Consider the following 20660-nt stretch of genomic DNA (forward strand, 5'->3'; position numbering starts at 1 on the left):
CCAACACAATAGTTAGAATGTCGAAGAAGATAATATGAGGTAAATTTGTTGGGAACCAGCTGTTATAACACTGATTCCACAGAGAATGTTACATGAGTGATACAATTTGTCCCCAGCCCCCTCCCCCACTCCATCCCTATGTAGAGGCACAATATAACAACATGAAAAAATCAATATGTTCAGTTTTTAAATTCTATAGAATACATATCAAAACCTTTTTAAAGTAAGAAAATTCTATCATCTATTGTTCATTTATTTCTAATTAGGAGGTTAGCATTTTTGTGAAAACATATTGCAGGTCACAAAGAAAAAGAATGTCAGAGAATTTTATAACAAATCTGAATTTTTAATCCGTATCTTTTACAAACTAAAACCTTCTGAATATAGAACAGCAAAAATTAGAGGAAATAAGTACATTACCATGTATAAAATGGCATTCCTGCATGGAATGATACGATCAATAATTAAAATGGATAGAGAAAATGTCGCTAGCCACAATTTAAAACATAGAAATGGTAACCAAAGACAATCAGGTGATATTGACGAAGAAATCTAAAACCTTAAAACCAACAGGTTAACATTGCAGCCAAAAATTCTGGTATGTTTACGTAAACAAGAGCTGTGTGATTAACCTTCTGATCATGAAAGCTACCAAAAATTCTGGTATGTTTACGTAAACAAGAGCTGTGTGATTAACCTTCTGATCATGAAAGCTACCAAAAATTCTGGTATGTTTACGTAAACAAGAGCTGTGTGATTAACCTTCTGATCATGAAAGCTACCAAAAATTCTGGTATGTTTACGTAAACAAGAGCTGTGTGATTAACCTTCTGATCATGAAAGCTACCAAAAATTCTGGTATGTTTACGTAAACAAGAGCTGTGTGATTAACCTTCTGATCATGAAAGCTACCAAAAATTCTGGTATGTTTACGTAAACAAGAGCTGTGTGATTAACCTTCTGATCATGAAAGCTACCAAAAATTCTGGTATGTTTACGTAAACAAGAGCTGTGTGATTAACCTTCTGATCATGAAAGCTACCAAAAATTCTGGTATGTTTACGTAAACAAGAGCTGTGTGATTAACCTTCTGATCATGAAAGCTACCAAAAATTCTGGTATGTTTACGTAAACAAGAGCTGTGTGATTAACCTTCTGATCATGAAAGCTACCAAAAATTCTGGTATGTTTACGTAAACAAGAGCTGTGTGATTAACCTTCTGATCATGATAGCTACCAAAAATTCTGGTATGTTTACGTAAACAAGAGCTGTGTGATTAACCTTCTGATCATGAAAGCTACCAAAAATTCTGGTATGTTTACGTAAACAAGAGCTGTGTGATTAACCTTCTGATCATGAAAGCTACCAAAAATTCTGGTATGTTTACGTAAACAAGAGCTGTGTGATTAACCTTCTGATCATGAAAGCTACCAAAAATTCTGGTATGTTTACGTAAACAAGAGCTGTGTGATTAACCTTCTGATCATGAAAGCTACCAAAAAATTCTGGTATGTTTACGTAAACAAGAGCTGTGTGATTAACCTTCTGATCATGAAAGCTACCAAAAATTCTGGTATGTTTACGTAAACAAGAGCTGTGTGATTAACCTTCTGATCATGAAAGCTACCAAAAATTCTGGTATGTTTACGTAAACAAGAGCTGTGTGATTAACCTTCTGATCATGAAAGCTACCAAAAATTCTGGTATGTTTACGTAAACAAGAGCTGTGTGATTAACCTTCTGATCATGAAAGCTACCAAAAATTCTGGTATGTTTACGTAAACAAGAGCTGTGTGATTAACCTTCTGATCATGAAAGCTACCAAAAATTCTGGTATGTTTACGTAAACAAGAGCTGTGTGATTAACCTTCTGATCATGAAAGCTACCAAAAATTCTGGTATGTTTACGTAAACAAGAGCTGTGTGATTAACCTTCTGATCATGAAAGCTACCAAAAATTCTGGTATGTTTACGTAAACAAGAGCTGTGTGATTAACCTTCTGATCATGAAAGCTACCAAAAATTCTGGTATGTTTACGTAAACAAGAGCTGTGTGATTAACCTTCTGATCATGAAAGCTACCAAAAATTCTGGTATGTTTACGTAAACAAGAGCTGTGTGATTAACCTTCTGATCATGAAAGCTACCAAAAATTCTGGTATGTTTACGTAAACAAGAGCTGTGTGATTAACCTTCTGATCATGAAAGCTACCAAAAATTCTGGTATGTTTACGTAAACAAGAGCTGTGTGATTAACCTTCTGATCATGAAAGCTACCAAAAATTCTGGTATGTTTACGTAAACAAGAGCTGTGTGATTAACCTTCTGATCATGAAAGCTACCAAAAATTCTGGTATGTTTACGTAAACAAGAGCTGTGTGATTAACCTTCTGATCATGAAAGCTACCAAAAATTCTGGTATGTTTACGTAAACAAGAGCTGTGTGATTAACCTTCTGATCATGAAAGCTACCAAAAATTCTGGTATGTTTACGTAAACAAGAGCTGTGTGATTAACCTTCTGATCATGAAAGCTACCAAAAATTCTGGTATGTTTACGTAAACAAGAGCTGTGTGATTAACCTTCTGATCATGAAAGCTACCAAAAATTCTGGTATGTTTACGTAAACAAGAGCTGTGTGATTAACCTTCTGATCATGATAGCTACCAAAAATTCTGGTATGTTTACGTAAACAAGAGCTGTGTGATTAACCTTCTGATCATGAAAGCTACCAAAAATTCTGGTATGTTTACGTAAACAAGAGCTGTGTGATTAACCTTCTGATCATGAAAGCTACCAAAAATTCTGGTATGTTTACGTAAACAAGAGCTGTGTGATTAACCTTCTGATCATGAAAGCTACCAAAAATTCTGGTATGTTTACGTAAACAAGAGCTGTGTGATTAACCTTCTGATCATGAAAGCTACCAAAAATTCTGGTATGTTTACGTAAACAAGAGCTGTGTGATTAACCTTCTGATCATGAAAGCTACCAAAAATTCTGGTATGTTTACGTAAACAAGAGCTGTGTGATTAACCTTCTGATCATGAAAGCTACCAAAAATTCTGGTATGTTTACGTAAACAAGAGCTGTGTGATTAACCTTCTGATCATGAAAGCTACCAAAAATTCTGGTATGTTTACGTAAACAAGAGCTGTGTGATTAACCTTCTGATCATGAAAGCTACCAAAAATTCTGGTATGTTTACATAAACAAGAGCTGTGTGATTAACCTTCTGATCATGAAAGCTACCAAATTTTGAAATTTTCTATCGTCTCCTCATCTGAGGAAAATCACTGATGAGTCCAAACCAGTGTAACACATTCTAAACAAAATTTGATTTCAACATCTTGCATTAATATGCTACACTTCACATGCAGAAGCATTCTAAGGAATACAAAATGAATTGAATCTCCAAAATTAAATTTTATGACAGACTGAATGACTCAATGATTCACATCATTTGATCAAATTCTGATGCGACAAATTGTGTGAAAGAAACACATCTCAAATATTCTGTCACAGTGTTATTCCATGTGATCTGTAGGAACAGTGATAGCTCAAATCCAGTTCTGACATTTCCAACATGTATGTTTTGGCTGTGTATATATTGTTATATGAAATATTGAGAAAGGTTACCCCTGACAACTCCTATCAAAGCTCTTTAGTGTCAGGTGTTTGGCTATCCACAGTTAACCTCTCATCATGCCCTTGACTACCCCTATCTAACCTCTCATCATTCCCATCACACCCCCTATCTAACCTCTCATCATTCCCATCACACCCCCTATCTAACCTCTCATCATTCCAATCACACCACCTATCTAACCTCTTATCATTCCAATCACACCTCCTATCTAACCTCTTATCATTCCCATCACACCCCCTACCTAACCTCTTATCATTCCCATCACACCCCATATCTAACCTCTCATCATTCCCATCACACCCCCTACCTAACCTCTCATCATTCCCATCACACCCCCTATCTAACCCCTCATCATCACACCTCCTATCTAACCTCTCATCATTCCAATCACACCACCTATCTAACCTCTTATCATTCCAATCACACCTCCTATCTAACCCCTCATCATCACATCCCCTATCTAACCTCTCATCATTCCCATCACACCCCCTATCTAACCTCTCATCATTCCCATCACACCCCCTATCTAACCTCTCATCATTCCCATCACACCCCCTATCTAACCTCTCATCATTCCCATCACACCCCCTACCTAACCTCTCATCATTCCCATCACACCCCCTACCTAACCTCTCATTATTCCCATCACACCCCTATCTAACCTCTCATCATTCCCATCACACCCCCATCTAACCCCTCATCATCACATCCCCTATCTAACCTCTCATCATTCCCATCACACCCCCTATCTAACCTCTCATCATTCCCATCACACCCCCTATCTAACCTCTCATCATTCCCATCACACCCCCTACCTAACCTCTCATCATTCCCATCACACCCCATATCTAACCTCTCATCATTCCCATCACACCCCCTACCTTACCTCTCATCATTCCCATCACACCTCCTATCTAACCTCTTATCATTCCAATCACACCACCTATCTAACCTTTTATCATTCCCATCACACACCCTATCTAACCCCTCATCATCACACCCCATATCTAACCTCTCATCATTCCCATCACACCCCCTACCTAACCTCTCATCATTCCCATCACACCCCTTTTCTAACCTCTCATCATTCCCATCACACCCCCTACCTAACCTCTCATCATTCCCATCACACCCCCTATCTAACCCCTCATCATCACACCCCCTATCTAACCTCTCATCATTCCCATCACACCCCCTATCTAACCTCTCATCATTCCCATCACACCCACTATCTAACCTCTCATCATTCCCATCACACCCCCATCTAACCTCTCATCATTCCCATCACACCTCCTATCTAACCTCTTATCATTCCCATCACACCCCCTATCTAACCCCTCATCATCACACCCCCTATCTAACCTCTCATCATCACACCCCCTATCTAACCTCTCATCATTCCCATCACACCCCCTATCTAACCCCTCATCATCACACCCCCTATCTAACCTCTCATCATTCCCATCACACCCCCTACCTAACCTCTCATCATTCCCATCACACCCCCTACCTAACCTCTCATCATTCCCATCACACCCCCTATCTAACCTCTCATCATTCCCATCACACCCCTATCTAACCTCTCATCATTCCCATCACACCCCCTATCTAACCTCTCATCATTCCCATCACACCCCCTACCTAACCTCTCATCATTCCCATCACACCCCCTATCTAACCTCTCATTATTCCCATCACACCCCCTATCTAACCTCTCATCATTCCCATCACACTCCCTATCTAACCTCTCATCATTCCCATCACACCCCCTACCTAACCTCTCATCATTCCCATCACACCCCCTATCTAACCTCTCATTATTCCCATCACACCCCCTATCTAACCTCTCATCATTCCCATCACACCCCTTTTCTAACCTCTCATCATTCCCATCACACCTCCTATCTAACCTCTCATCATTCCCATCACACCTCCTATCTAACCTCTCATCATTCCCATCACACCTCCTATCTAACCTTCCTCTCCTTACTTGGAATGCCCTTCACTACTCAATCTCACAGTTGAAGTAAATCATAAAATCTAAGTATTTGTATCATTAAATTCTATAATACTATGTTCTAAACCAAGTTTTGAAATGGAAAGAGAGCAAAACCTAACAAAACAAAACAGCACTGCACGTAGGGAAGCGTTATGTCTGTAATACATTGATGAAGTTAATGCAATAAGGAAATGGAAATCCATGTCTCTGGCAGCAATGTCGATACTGTTAATTTTAGGATTGGCTTGCCAATGAAATCGGAATAACATGGTTTCAACAAATCCCAAATAGAATTTTGAAGAACTTCAATGTTTTTTTAAAATGGTGTATAAAGTGCACAATATTTTATCTAAAACTGTCATATTCTTAACAGAATTCTTGCACCAAGATGTGCATCAGAATACTTGAATGGAACGAAAATAAAAAAAATCCCAGAATACACATTCACATTCTTGTTCTATATTGATTTTTCTGATTCATTAAATTATCACAAAGTTTTTTTCAGTAAAAATATGTAATATTTGACCTTGACGTTTGACCCTGTGACAAGTTGGCCTTGAGTGGCATCTTACCAGTTGACTTCAGTCAAGCTGTTTCTTAAAGTTCAAAAAGATAATTTACAAGAACAATGTAACATATTCATAATTATATATTATTGACTGTACATTTCCTGTTCTATTTTCAGTAACAGCAACCTTCACCTTTGAAACTTTTAAATCCCTATTGCATATTAGAACATCACATTGCATTTTCATGTGAAATCACAGTATTTGTATCACTGTATACAAAGGCTGTATATTAACCGTAATAGTTGAAAGCATGACAACCATAAATCTATTCTAATCCTGCTTATTCTCAAAAGTGACAAAACCTGATGATAAAGTACAGTTTTCCTAGCATTGGAGAATTTTTCAAAAGCATCGCAGTTATTTCTGAACAAGAAACATGACTATAATGTATTCTTTTGAAATTTCCTGGCGGTTCTAAAGACAATGGTGAGTCACTTTCAGCTGAGATTTGAAAGTAACATAATGCAATTTAAATTAACAGTTTTCAGCTCCTAAAACCATTCATTTCATTTCAAATATTCATGTTGATAAGCTGACCTCATTTTTCTCCATTTTAAGATTTTTGGAGACTGAATTTGGTTTCCTTTATTTTTGCCGGCACGCATCTGAGCTGGATGCAGTGTATTAACAAATTTTGGTGCATGTCAATCTCCATGTCATTAAGTCATCTGCTCAGTGTTAATATTTTGAGATCATTTTGAATATGATCAATGTTTCTACTTGACTAACATTATTAGACTTCACAGATGGCTACATCAGAGCCATAACAACAGTATTTCAACACCTCACAGTCTGGGTTTTAGCAAGTTGTCAATGAGTCAGTTTAATAAACCAAAATTTTTGGTTGAAATTGAGTTTATAATATGAGGCAGTTTTATGTTGTATCTCTGCAATGAGGAGTGATTTCTGGTAAAATAAGTCACTAAAATATTAAGTGATCCATCTATCTTTAACCTAACTTAAAATTGGTTGTGAGAACTTCTTTCCCTGCCATTTTGTAACAATTTTAGATGGTTATCCCACATACCATATATTTCAAGAAGCACACTATTTCAGGATTGTTCGAAGACTGGATCAACATTGACTTCTTTCATTTATCATTCACATCCTTCAGTATATCACTATCACATACTCCTTATACAATTACTGCACAGGTACTCACCTTTTCGGTTCTGTCATTGTGATTTGTATAACAATGTTGTACAAGTGTACAGGTACCCACCTTCCTGGTTCTGTCATTGTGATTTGTATAACAATGTTGTACAAGTGTACAGGTACCCACCTTCCTGGTTCTGTCATTGTGATTTGTATAACAATGTTGTACAAGTGTACAGGTACCCTTCTTCCTGGTTCTGTCATTGTGATTTGTATAACAATGTTGTACAAGTGTACAGGTACCAACCTTCCTGGTTCTGTCATTGTGATTTGTATAACAATGCTGTACAAGTGTACAGGTACCCACCTTCCTGGTTCTGTCATTGTGATTTGTATAACAATGTTGTACAAGTGTACAGGTACCCTTCTTCCTGGTTCTGTCATTGTGATTTGTATAAAAATGCTGTACAAGTATACAGGTACCCACATTCCTGGGTCAGTTATTGTGATTTGTATAACAATGCTGTACAAGTGTACAGGTACCCACATTCCTGGGTCAGTTATTGTGATTTGTATAACAATGCTGTACAAGTGTACAGGTACCCACATTCCTGGGTCAGTTATTGTGATTTGTATAACAATGTTGTACAAGTATACAGGTACCCACATTCCTGGGTCAGTTATTGTGATTTGTATAACAATGCTGTACAAGTGTACAGGTACCCACATTCCTGGGTCAGTTATTGTGATTTGTATAACAATGTTGTACAAGTGTACAGGTACCCACCTTCCTGGTTCTGTCATTGTTATTTGTATAGCAATGTTGTACAATGGCAGATATCCACCTTCCATCCTGGTTCTGTTTTTGTGGTTAAGCATAACAACATTGTACAATTGTACAGATTTCAACATTCCATGTTATGCTATTGTGGTTTTATAGAACATCGGTGTTCACGTGACACATGTCAGTGGACTATTACATAATCATCATTATAAAACAGTGTGTCAGGCTAAACAAATATTTTATCCAATTAATACATTCTGTAACAGTAAGAAGCTAATTGAGGAGTAATGGACTTCAGAACGGTGATCGCTAAAGCAGAATAGTGCAGCGATGCCTATGTAATTAGATCAAATATAGTCCATCACTGGTCCTAAAATCAACCGTACATGACAGCTGCCTCGCTTTCTCACTCTGTCTCAGGTGGAATGGTTTCAGAAGCTGCATTAAGTGTGCATCAACCAATCTAAAGCAACTTGTAATGGACATGTCTTCACTGATGGCTGCCTGAAAACCTGATGGGCACACCTTTACAACATTAACCTCAGGCCCATTAATGATAAAGAGAAAACACTTCCCTAAGTTAATTCATTTACCCCAAAATAGAAGGATAAAGTACATGTGGTATTTCCTTGCAGGAGATTCACTCACATCAACAACTTATTGTATTACATTTATATCATTCAGAGTTTTATTGAGCTTGCTTTTATAAAGACTTGTTGACAACTTAATAATGGTTCAGTAAATGTTTTTGAAGCAATGGTTCCTCCTAACACCTGTAAGAACCATAACACTGAAAGGCTAACCCAATACTGACAATATCAGTAGTAAGTTTCTGTTGAGTTTTACATTCCAGTTCCATGTATATTAACTTCCATTGATGGTCTAACTGAGATATGGTACATAATTTGTGTATCATGATCTGACACTGAAGTAACACATGATGATACACCCACTGTGTTAGTATGGAGTAAGAGATGAATGCTGTTGAGTTTGGTTTACCAGATATTCTAAATGATATAAGACAGAGATTGAGAGTTATCTACCTTGAAATACAAACAACTTTATACAGGAAGATCATTTCTGTTACATCTCCGTACTGAACTAAAACAGCAAGGGGAGTCAACTCCGGGCAAACCAATTACAGTCCCACAATGCCAATACACTTCACTCAGAGGACCAAAGCTGCAGAATTAAGAATCTAAAATTCTTTTCCTCCTAGTTAACAGAGAACTGCAGGTCATGGTTTCATCTCAAAGGGAAATTCACTTTGATTGTGATATTGCTCCCCAAACACATTGCCATTTATTGGCACCTATAGAATATCTGAAGTTGTTGTTGGTGCATCGCAAGGTTTCAAACTTGTTTTCATTTGTTGTGGAAAATCTGCATTATTTTCCATCTTATTAGCATTATTAGAGGAACATGGCACTAATTGCTTCTGTGTACATGAAACCTTTTATCACTAATATTAATGTTATACATCGTTTTCATCTCTCCACACAAATCTGTACTCTGTATAATGGTGATTCTCACACTGCCTGTGTTCCCTAAATATCATATCACGCTGCCTGATAGTGTGCTGATTATAAATTGGTGATGTTTATTACTTGCTTTCGTATCATCTTTCTGTTGGGTATTATTAGGTCATCTGTTGACAGCCTAAGTGTTCAGATCAATGCTAACATTTAATAATGAATTTTCCATCCATTTCTTGTTTTCAAGGACAATATTTATCTCATCTCTTTTTGTTTTCAAGGCAATTTTTATCTTAGTTATGCCCTATCAGTAAAAAAACCTTATCACATTTCTTTCTCATTTCTAAAACCATTTCAGCAATTTTTGTAATTCAACTAAATTATAAAATACCCTTTTACGTCAATCTTTATGAAAATAATTCGGTTCTAGCTCTACCTGTGATAAAATATGCTCCATTTTATCTTATTTTCCTACAAGTGCTATATTTATAACCATACTTCCTTAGTTTGTCTAAAATATCTTGGCTACCTCACAGCTGTATTAATCAGAACATTGGTTGATTGAATTCTGTAAGACAGACACTATCATTTGACCTCACATGCTCCCCGAGGCCCCTGATTTACTTATTGTACAAAAAGACACTTCCTCTGGGACCATTGCTACAATTTTACAAAGAAAACCTTTTCGAGTATCCTAGAGATCTTTTGGCTTTACTGGAAAATGATAATGTAATTTGGAGTTTAACAGAAGAATGGAATTTTGTATGTTAATGAAGAATACAGTAATATTTGGGCATAAGAGAATTGTGCTATTTGTTGTGCTTCACAGAAGAATATTTTATTGTATTCACAGAAGAATATTATGTTTTGTTTACAGAAGAATATTATGTTTTGTTTACAGAAGAATATTATGTTGTGTTTACAGAAGAATATTATGTTGTGTTTACAGAAGAATATTATGTTGTGTTTACAGAAGAATATTATGTTGTGTTTACAGAAGAATATTATGTTGTGTTTACAGAAGAATATCATGTTGTGTTTACAGAAGAATATCATGTTGTGTTTACAGAAGAATATTAGGTTGTGTTACAGAAGAATATTATGTTGTGTTTACAGAAGAATATTATGCTCCTGAAAAAGAATGTAATTTGTGTTTCATAGAATGATATTATATTTTGTTTTATAATTGAAGAACAACAAGAATTACTTGCTTATAACAGTTATTGAAAGAAGACCTTACAAATGGCGTACATGTTTAATGATATCCTTGAACAAGCTGTAACACAAACAACAACTGACTTGTCGTATTTTTAGATAGGATAAAGGTAGTCAAACCTTACGCCTATCATGTGAGCAGAGTAAAGCTGCCTTTATTTAGACAGGACAATGTTATTGCAATAGGAATTAAAATAAATTTTCTGACCTTTCAGAAATGTATTTTGTGTTATATAGAGATCACCTTTAATACAAGTTTGATAGTAGTTATATTTGAAGAGATAATGTTCTTCTATGCTCTGCAATTACCCAGTTCCACACCATCAGTAAGTCTCTTCTTGCTTGTACAATGAACGTTTTTAATAGCATAACCTTGTCAGTTTTGGTTACAACTTCATATATCATTAGAACCACATTCACAATATTTCTTCCACTGCAGAAACAAGTAAGAAAGGAACTGAACATTATGTTATAAAACAGCTGTAATGCTGTCTACAAATCACCTAAATTGAATATCACTAGGGACATCAATGAATACAGAGGACCTGCAATGCATCGAGGTTGGAGTTTCAATGTCCTCAATAAAGACAAGTTATTGGAAACAATATCACACTGACAAAGTGGACCAAGGATGTGACAAAAACCAACATATGCACTACTGTAATTTCAAATTTAAATGCATAACAAATTTTACAATCTAAATCAGGGCATTCTAATTCTGCAATGCATAATCTTTAAAATTCTATCAAGAATGAAATGTAAGATAATATCAACCCTGTTAATTTTAAACCTAGCTTTGTAAAGTGTTAAAAACAGCTTTTGAATTAAAAATAAAACACAAATGTTTTTCACTCATCCCGGGACATTACAACTTATCAAATTCACTGTCCACCAAACCACAATTGTTGTCACATACGTTTTACTTACCTATTCAGAAAATCAAAATTATGTCACATGCGTTTTACTTACCTATTCAGAAAATCAAAATTATGTCACATGCGTTTTACTTACCTATTCAGAAAATCAAAATTATGTCACATGTGTTTTAATTACTTGTCCAAGAACAAGCAGAAATACAACATGTCTTCCACTAATCTCTGGCCGTTACAACTTATCAAGTTCACTGTCCAGGAAATCACAATCGCTGTCACATATGTTTTACTTACCTATTCATTAAATCACAATCGCTGTCACGTACATTTTACTCATCTGTCCAAGAAATAAAAATCATGTCACAGGTGTTTTCTTTACTTGTTCAGGAAAAATAGTTCATACTTGTAAACTTACCTTTGGATCATCTGGAGGATCGTACTGCACAATCCAATCCACCCGTGGAATGTCTAGACCACGGGCAGCCACATCCGTACATAATAAGATGGACTCTTTGGCATTACAGAACTGGAAGAATGTCTGTGTGCGCTTCTGTTGTTTTTGCTTACCCTACAACAATTGAAAGGCACAAGATAAATCAAAACATCATCATCAATTTATAGAATATTTCCAATAACCAGTGTGTGTAAATTATCCATCCATCAAAAACTTAATACCTGATGCTTTTTAGTATTACTAAGTCTAACTTTCAGGTGGCACTGACAGCTCAACAAATTAGTAACATTAATAGAGTCTATTGCATTACAGATATTATGTTCTAATTCAATGGCTAGAAAGTAATATTGCGTTCATGTCATGTGAACACTCCAAATAGAAACTGTTACATTTAAGAAGAATAATTTCACGGCAAGCAGACATCAGCATTCTGGTCAGTTCTGTAGACTAAGTAAAAACTTCAGGGAGAGGTAATTAATTTCCTTAAAATAAAGTGTATAAAATATTCTGGTCAGTTCTGCAAGCTAAGTATAAACATCAAGGAGAGGTATTGTATAAAATGAAAAATTTACATTTAAATTTAGACAGGAATTCCCTTTCATTGAAGTATCTCTTATAGGTTAGGTTTACTTATATAATGTATGAAGTATGCCTGCCAGACTTGGAACAACTCTGACAACCTTTCCAACATATCAACATATCTTTTATGAGATATTTCCTGACAGCTAATATCTGTGATTTTCCCCCATGATCATCAAATCATGGAAAGTTTGTATAAGTCCAGACACTGAAATGATTACACAAACAAAATCAATATGATACACTAAGTAATGCCTCTATTAGAGTCATAGCTACAGATTAATGGCAGCAGAAACAGCCAGATTAAAGCTAGACAATTAATTAGATAAAACATGTAGTCAGGCCTAATGTCAGTCTTAATGGAAAAAATGTTTACAAAAATAATATAACTGATGAATAAAAAGTTTTCTTTCATCCTCAGGAAATCCTTTTTAATTCTATAACTACACAGGAGTTTTACAAATAGTATAATTAACAACAGAATTTCAACCTGACTGTACTCGAGTACATGAACTGCAAAATCAGAAATTTTTGTGGAGATTTTATTTTTGTTGATATTGTGAGCGTTTATATTAATCCACCTGTGTATGTGTCACGTTTATATCAATCCACCTGTGTATGTGTCACGTTTATATCAATCCACCTGTGTATGTGTCACGTTTATATTAATCCACCTGTGTATGTGTCACGTTTATATCAATCCACCTGTGTATGTGTCACGTTTATATTAATCCACCTGTGTATGTGTCACGTTTATATCAATCCACCTGTGTATGTGTCACGTTTATATCAATCCACCTGTGTATGTGTCACGTTTATATTAATCCACCTGTGTATGTGTCACGTTTATATTAATCCACCCGTGTATGTGTCACGTTTATATTAATCCACCTGTGTATGTATCACGTTTATATTAATCCACCTATGTGTAACGTTTATATCAATCCACCTGTGTATGTGTCACGTTTATATTAATCCACCTGTGTATGTGTCACGTTTATATTTATCCACCTATGTATGTGTCACGTTTATATTAATCCACCTGTGTATGTATCACGTTTATATTAATCCACCTATGTGTAACGTTTATATCAATCCACCTGTGTATGTGTCACGTTTATATTAATCCACCTATGTGTAACGTTTATATCAATCCACCTGTGTATGTGTCACGTTTATATTAATCCACCTGTGTATGTGTCACGTTTATATTAATCCACCTATGTATGTGTCACGTTTATATTAATCCACCTGTGTATGTATCACGTTTATATTAATCCACCTATGTGTAACGTTTATATCAATCCACCTGTGTATGTGTCACGTTTATATTAATCCACCTGTGTATGTGTCACGTTTATATTAATCCACCTATGTATGTGTCACGTTTATATTAATCCACCTGTGTATGTATCACGTTTATATTAATCCACCTATGTGTAACGTTTATATTAATCCACCTGCGTATGTGTCACCTTTATATCAATCTCATGTGTATGTGACACGTTTATATTAATCCACCTGTGTATGTGTCACCTTTATATCAATCTCATGCGTATGTGACACGTTTATATTTATCCACCTGTGTATGTGTCACGTTTATATCAATCCACCTGTGTATGTGTCACGTTTATATTAATCCACATGTGTATGTGTCACATTTATATTAATCCATCTGTATATGTGTCAATGATTTGATGAAAATTAACACAGATTTTATTTCATTTCATAACAATGATCCAAGAAATCAAGTGCCAACAAAAATGCATATTTTTGTAAAACCCTGAAAATTTAGCCAACAAACTATTATGATTGTACAATAACGCACTATGGTGTGGAGGACTTGAATGATTGTAACCACCTCAGTAATGTCTAACATTCATGGAGCTATCAGGTTCATTTAAACACAGCTGTCACAGCATCACACCCATTCCAATTACTCAGGTAATCAGGTACTACACATTCAGGTAGCTCTAGTACTAATGTAATTAAGGACATACCCTTTAGCACATTACCCTTTACTAAATTGTGACTGACATACATTATAGTCATTAGGCAAAGCTAACTCTGCCTTGTGTTCATACCACACTAAGGCCAAGTCAATATAATTATATAGCTGTGTTTATATCACACTTAGGCCAAGTCAATATAATTATATAGCTGTGTTTAAATCACACTTAGGCCAAGTCAATATAATTATATAGCTGTGTTTAAATCACACTTAGGCCAAGTCAATATTACTATTTATTTTGGTTTTGTTATAATTCTGCATTTCTATTTGTCGAGACAGTCATGTGTTCTATGACTTTTATTGATATTGCACTGTAAAACGGACACATCAATTTATCAATTTGCACCACTTTGTTCTATTTTTAATAAAAGGGGATTTCTATTTCAAATCATGCATCTTTATTAACCAATCAAAAAAAATTATTTCTTCAGTGCCCGTGGTTTTTGATTGTAAACATGGAGGCAGAAAGCCGGCAAGATGTCAACGAAGAAGCTTGTTAAATATGAGATGGATGGTTAGAAAAAACCAAATGAAATGTAATAAAATAATTACTGCACTATTCCAGCCTCAATCCATATTTCATTTTGTACTCCATAAATTCTCATATCGAAGCAATAATGGTGCATTAATCATAAAATAGATGTGTTTATATCACACTTAGGCCAAGTCAATATAATTACATAGCTGTGTTTATATCACACTTAGGCCAAGTCAATATAATTATATAGCTGTGTTTACATCACACTTAGGCCAAGTCAATATAATTATATAGCTGTGTTTATATCACACTTAGGCCAAGTCAATATAATTATATAGCTGTGTTAATATCACACTTAGGCCAAGTCAACATAATTATATAGCTGTGTTAATATCACACTTAGGCCAAGTCAACATAATTATATAGCTGTGTTTATATCGTAGCTGTGTTTATATCACACTAGACAAAGTCAATATAATTATATAGCTGTGTTTATATCACACTTAGGCCAAGTCAATATAATTATATAGCTGTGTTTATATCACACTTAGGCCAAGTCAATATAATTATATAGTTGTGTTTATATCACACTTAGGCCAAGTCAATATAATTATATAGCTGTGTTTATATCACACTTAGGCCAAGTCAATATAATTATATAGCTGTGTTTATATCACACTTAGGCCAAGTCAATATAATTATATAGCTGTGTTTATATCACACTAGACAAAGTCAATATAATTATATAGCTGTGTTTATATCACACTTAGGCCAAGTCAATATAATTATATAGCTGTGTTTATATCACACTTAGGCCAAGTCAATATAATTATATAGCTGTGTTTATATCACACTAGACAAAGTCAATATAATTATCTAGCTGTGTTTATATCACACTTAGGCCAAGTCAATATAATTATATAGTAGTGTTTATACCACACTAGGCCAAGTCAATATAACTATATAGTTGTGTTTATATCACACCAGACAAAGTCAATATAATTATATAGTTGTGTTTATATCACACTTAGGCCAAGCCAATATAACTATATAGTTGTGTTTATATCACACCATACAAAGTCAATATAATTATATAGTTGTGTTTATATCACACCAGACAAAGTCAATATAATTATATAGCTGTGTTTATATCACACTTAGGCCAAGTCAATATAATCATATAGCTGTGTTTATATCACACTTGGGCCAAGCCAATATAATTATAAAGCTGTGTTTATATCACACTTAGGCCAAGTCAATATAATTATATAGCTGTGTTTATATCACACTTAGGCCAAGTCAGTATAACTATATAGCTGTGTTAATATCACACTTAGGCCAAGTCAGTATAACTATATAGCTGTGTTTATATCACACCTGACAAAGTCAGTATAACTATATAGCTGTGTTTATATCACACCAGACAAAGTCAGTATAACTATATAGCTGTGTTTATATCACACCAGACAAAGTCAGTATAACTATATAGCTGTGTTTATATCACACCAGACAAAGTCAGTATAACTATATAGCTGTGTTTATATCACACCAGACAAAGTCAGTATAACTATATAGCTGTGTTTATATCACACCAGACAAAGTCAGTATAACTATATAGCTGTGTTTATATCACACCAGACAAAGTCAGTATAACTATATAGCTGTGTTTATATCACACTTAGGCCAAGTCAGTATAACTATATAGCTGTGTTAATATCACACTTAGGCCAAGTCAGTATAACTATATAGCTGTGTTTATATCACACCAGACAAAGTCAGTATAATTATATAGCTGTGTTTATATCACACTTAGGCCAAGTCAGTATAACTATATAGCTGTGTTAATATCACACTTAGGCCAAGTCAGTATAACTATATAGCTGTGTTTATATCACACCAGACAAAGTCAGTATAACTATATAGCTGTGTTTATATCACACCAGACAAAGTCAGTATAATTATATAGCTGTGTTTATATCACACTTAGGCCAAGTCAGTATAACTATATAGCTGTGTTTATATCACACCTGACAAAGTCAGTATAACTATATAGCTGTGTTTATATCACACCAGACAAAGTCAGTATAACTATATAGCTGTGTTTATATCACACCAGACAAAGTCAGTATAATTATATAGCTGTGTTTATATCACACTTAGGCCAAGTCAGTATAACTATATAGCTGTGTTAATATCACACTTAGGCCAAGTCAGTATAACTATATAGCTGTGTTTATATCACACCTGACAAAGTCAGTATAACTATATAGCTGTGTTTATATCACACCAGACAAAGTCAGTATAACTATATAGCTGTGTTTATATCACACCTGACAAAGTCAGTATAACTATATAGCTGTGTTTATATCACACCAGACAAAGTCAGTATAACTATATAGCTGTGTTTATATCACACCAGACAAAGTCAGTATAACTATATAGCTGTGTTTATGGCCTTAATTAGTATGACCAATGTATTCACTAAGTTTCATTATCCTAGTCTATATGTAAACAAAATATTGCCCCAGACAAATAATTTTCAGAAATTGCTCTCTTGACAATTTTTGAGAAACTCAAATACACCACAGTTTAGATTACACAGAATTAATGCTATATACACCATTCATATAAATGCAGAATCTGTCAAAATAATAATACAAAGGTGAGATTTCATAACCTGTGTTTCATTGTCAAAATAATTGTACGATGATGAAATCAGATACAAATGTTATCAGCTTTAGATAACTGCCACAGCAGAGCAGTGGGAGGTCCAACATACAATGTACCCACTCCAGTGTGTCTTAGTATCAAGTGATATTGTTATATCATACTGACAGATGTTAGATAAGTGTGTGTGGTGATCTTCAGCAGCTATAGTCTGTATACAAAATAGTTCATTCTCTATCACAATTTACAAACAGTAAAAATACCTTAAATCTTAAACAAAAGCAACTTAAGTGATACAAATTCCCCAAGATCAACTGAAGCTCATTTTTAACCCAGTGTAGCATGATAACAAGAATCCCGTGGTAAAAAGAACCTTGGTTCATTTCACCATTATGGTGAGATTTCACCAAATGTTGCATGCAACTGTATTTTCACATTTTTGGTATAAAACAAAAACATAAAAATGTCTATGTTTCTGGTCGTAACTTTGAGGAAATATTTATAATAAGAGGTCATCATTGTAGTTTGATTAACATATGAGAACTTTAGAAACAACAAAATTATAAGATATTGTCCTTCAAAATGGTTATATCAACTAACTTTTAAAGCAAATTATAAACCTTAAACAGGTGTAGGTAAACAAATATTGTACAATGGGGTGAAAGGTCATTAGGAATGCATGTGTTAATTAGGAACGATTTTCTAAAAGGATGTAAGATCATGATTGGCGTAGAGAATAAGTGACATCCTCTACAAATTAAGGAAAGCAAAAGGTAACCAAGATTTATATCTTAATAGACAAAGAACAACAGAAAGAAGGTCATTGCTTTTTTCAGCATAATACCTTACTATACATCAATAAATCAGCTCTTAGACCGTGCCTGCTGGGTACTTCCATGTACACTAGATAATTACAAAATATTGACAATCCACCTGTTTATATTAACAGCTTACTCATTAATATCACCATACTTTAAACATATTATGTATATACTACCAAAGTCAATTAATATCTTCCTACTTCACATGTTTTGATAAGAAAGTCTGGACACAATACATATTGTAATAATAACCTATTAACTAGTACTATGTATATATTAGAGTGTTGCTTTCAGCTGTAGTCATCACTTCTAATTTAACAATGATTACTCTGTAAAGTACAATGTTGGGTGTGAAATCTTGCCTTTCAGCTGCTGTAAATACAAGGTGGCAATTCTCCAGGACATTATCTCCAAGACTGTCTTTGTGGCCAACCAGAAAATTAAACCTGCGATCTCCTAATGACTTTCCTAGCAGTCTGCTTGCTTTATATGAGAGAGTCGTTAATAAAGTTAGAAAACATTCTTTAATCTTTAAAAGTGATGCTGTTTATTAAGAAAATCAGGTAACGCCCACTTTACCAGGTATGTGTATGTATGTAAGTGTTACAGGCAGTGATACAGTTCTTCATCTGATGGAATACAGTTGATTACAGTGTGGTAACCAAATTAAATTTTACTTGCATTACCCTCAAGCTATCCATCAAACTAGAGAAATTGGTAAGGAACTAGTTAGTTCCTTGTAGGTATGAACACTATCTAAAGTTATACAAGTAATTGGTACCACAAAGTACTGTACACACACAGCCCCATCAGCTTCACAACACTGCGATAAACATCTAATTAACTGCTTACTTACAGTTTATACCACAAGTTTCCCTATCTAAAATCAATTAAGGTAGTGTTCCTGTAGACAGTGAGATAAATGGTAGCACTTATAGGGCCCTATCAGGACAATTACATGTGCCACCAATTACATAGCATCAGATCTGAGTTAGGAGATAACTGTAATGGAATTCTACAATGAATTATAGTAATATCATGAATTCCTATATAGTTACTGCTCAAGGTCTCCTCCTTATTCTTAAATTTCTCTCTAACAGGTTCCTTAGACACACCATTCTTAAGTGATAGAACTCAACTATACTGATAAATCTTAGTATCATACAAGAACACGGAAAAGTAGAGCAATCCCTTGCTTCTATATTTTGTTACATATGACCCAAAGTGACCTTCACCTTTGACCTGTTAAACAATGCATTGGTATTGTAAGAAGTCTTAAACTACAATGGCAACTGACCAAAGCACTGAAACTAGTGCATGTAACTACAAAGTTTACAAACCATAGCCTATAGCACCGATCACAAATAATAGCCCTGAAACTACAGTGACTACAAACCATAGCACTGAAATACAGTGACTACAAACCATAACACTGAAATACAGTGACTACAAACCATAACACTGAAATACAGTGACTACAAACCATAACACTGAAATACAGTGACTACAAACCATAACACTGAAATACAGTGACTACAAACCATAACACTGAAATACAGTGACTACAAACCATAACACTGAAATACAGTGACTACAAACCATAACACTGAAATACAGTGACTACAAACCATAGCACTGAAATACAGTGACTACAAACCATAACACTGAAATACAGTGACTACAAACTATGGCACTGAAACAACATTGGTCCTACATTATAAGAATGCAATTTCAAGGACACAAACTATCTTGGCAGGAGTTTCAATCTTCTGCAATATTTTTTGACCATTAATACAACTGCAGTTTGTATCAACACATGATATACTGGTGTTTGGTAAATATTGCTGTTATTGTACAAAGAGTGATACATATATAACCAACTGATGATAGAGCTGACGAAAAGGAACGCTGTGTTTTACATCTACAAAGTCTGTAACAACACACTCATCCATCCGTCTAATGTAAAAAGCAGGAGTTTCTGAAAAAGCACA

The 20660-nt window shown here is 34.8% G+C and overlaps 1 protein-coding gene across 2 annotated transcripts in view; it reads right to left on the reverse strand.

The window, feature by feature from the left end:
- LOC132547910 (uncharacterized) overlaps positions 1–20660 on the reverse strand; it is a 48699-nt gene that overhangs the window by 14145 nt on the left and 13894 nt on the right. For both annotated transcript variants that reach the window (XM_060211716.1, XM_060211715.1), the window contains exon 10: positions 12075–12227. In XM_060211716.1, coding sequence (XP_060067699.1) covers positions 12075–12227 — 153 coding nt within the window. The remainder of the gene's footprint in view (positions 1–12074; positions 12228–20660) is intronic.

The sequence above is a fragment of the Ylistrum balloti genome, unplaced genomic scaffold (genome assembly GCF_031769215.1).
Source record: "Ylistrum balloti isolate Yb309-2 unplaced genomic scaffold, AGI_CSIRO_Ybal_v1 Utg369988, whole genome shotgun sequence".
In the NCBI taxonomy this organism is placed as follows: Eukaryota; Metazoa; Mollusca; class Bivalvia; order Pectinida; family Pectinidae; genus Ylistrum; species Ylistrum balloti.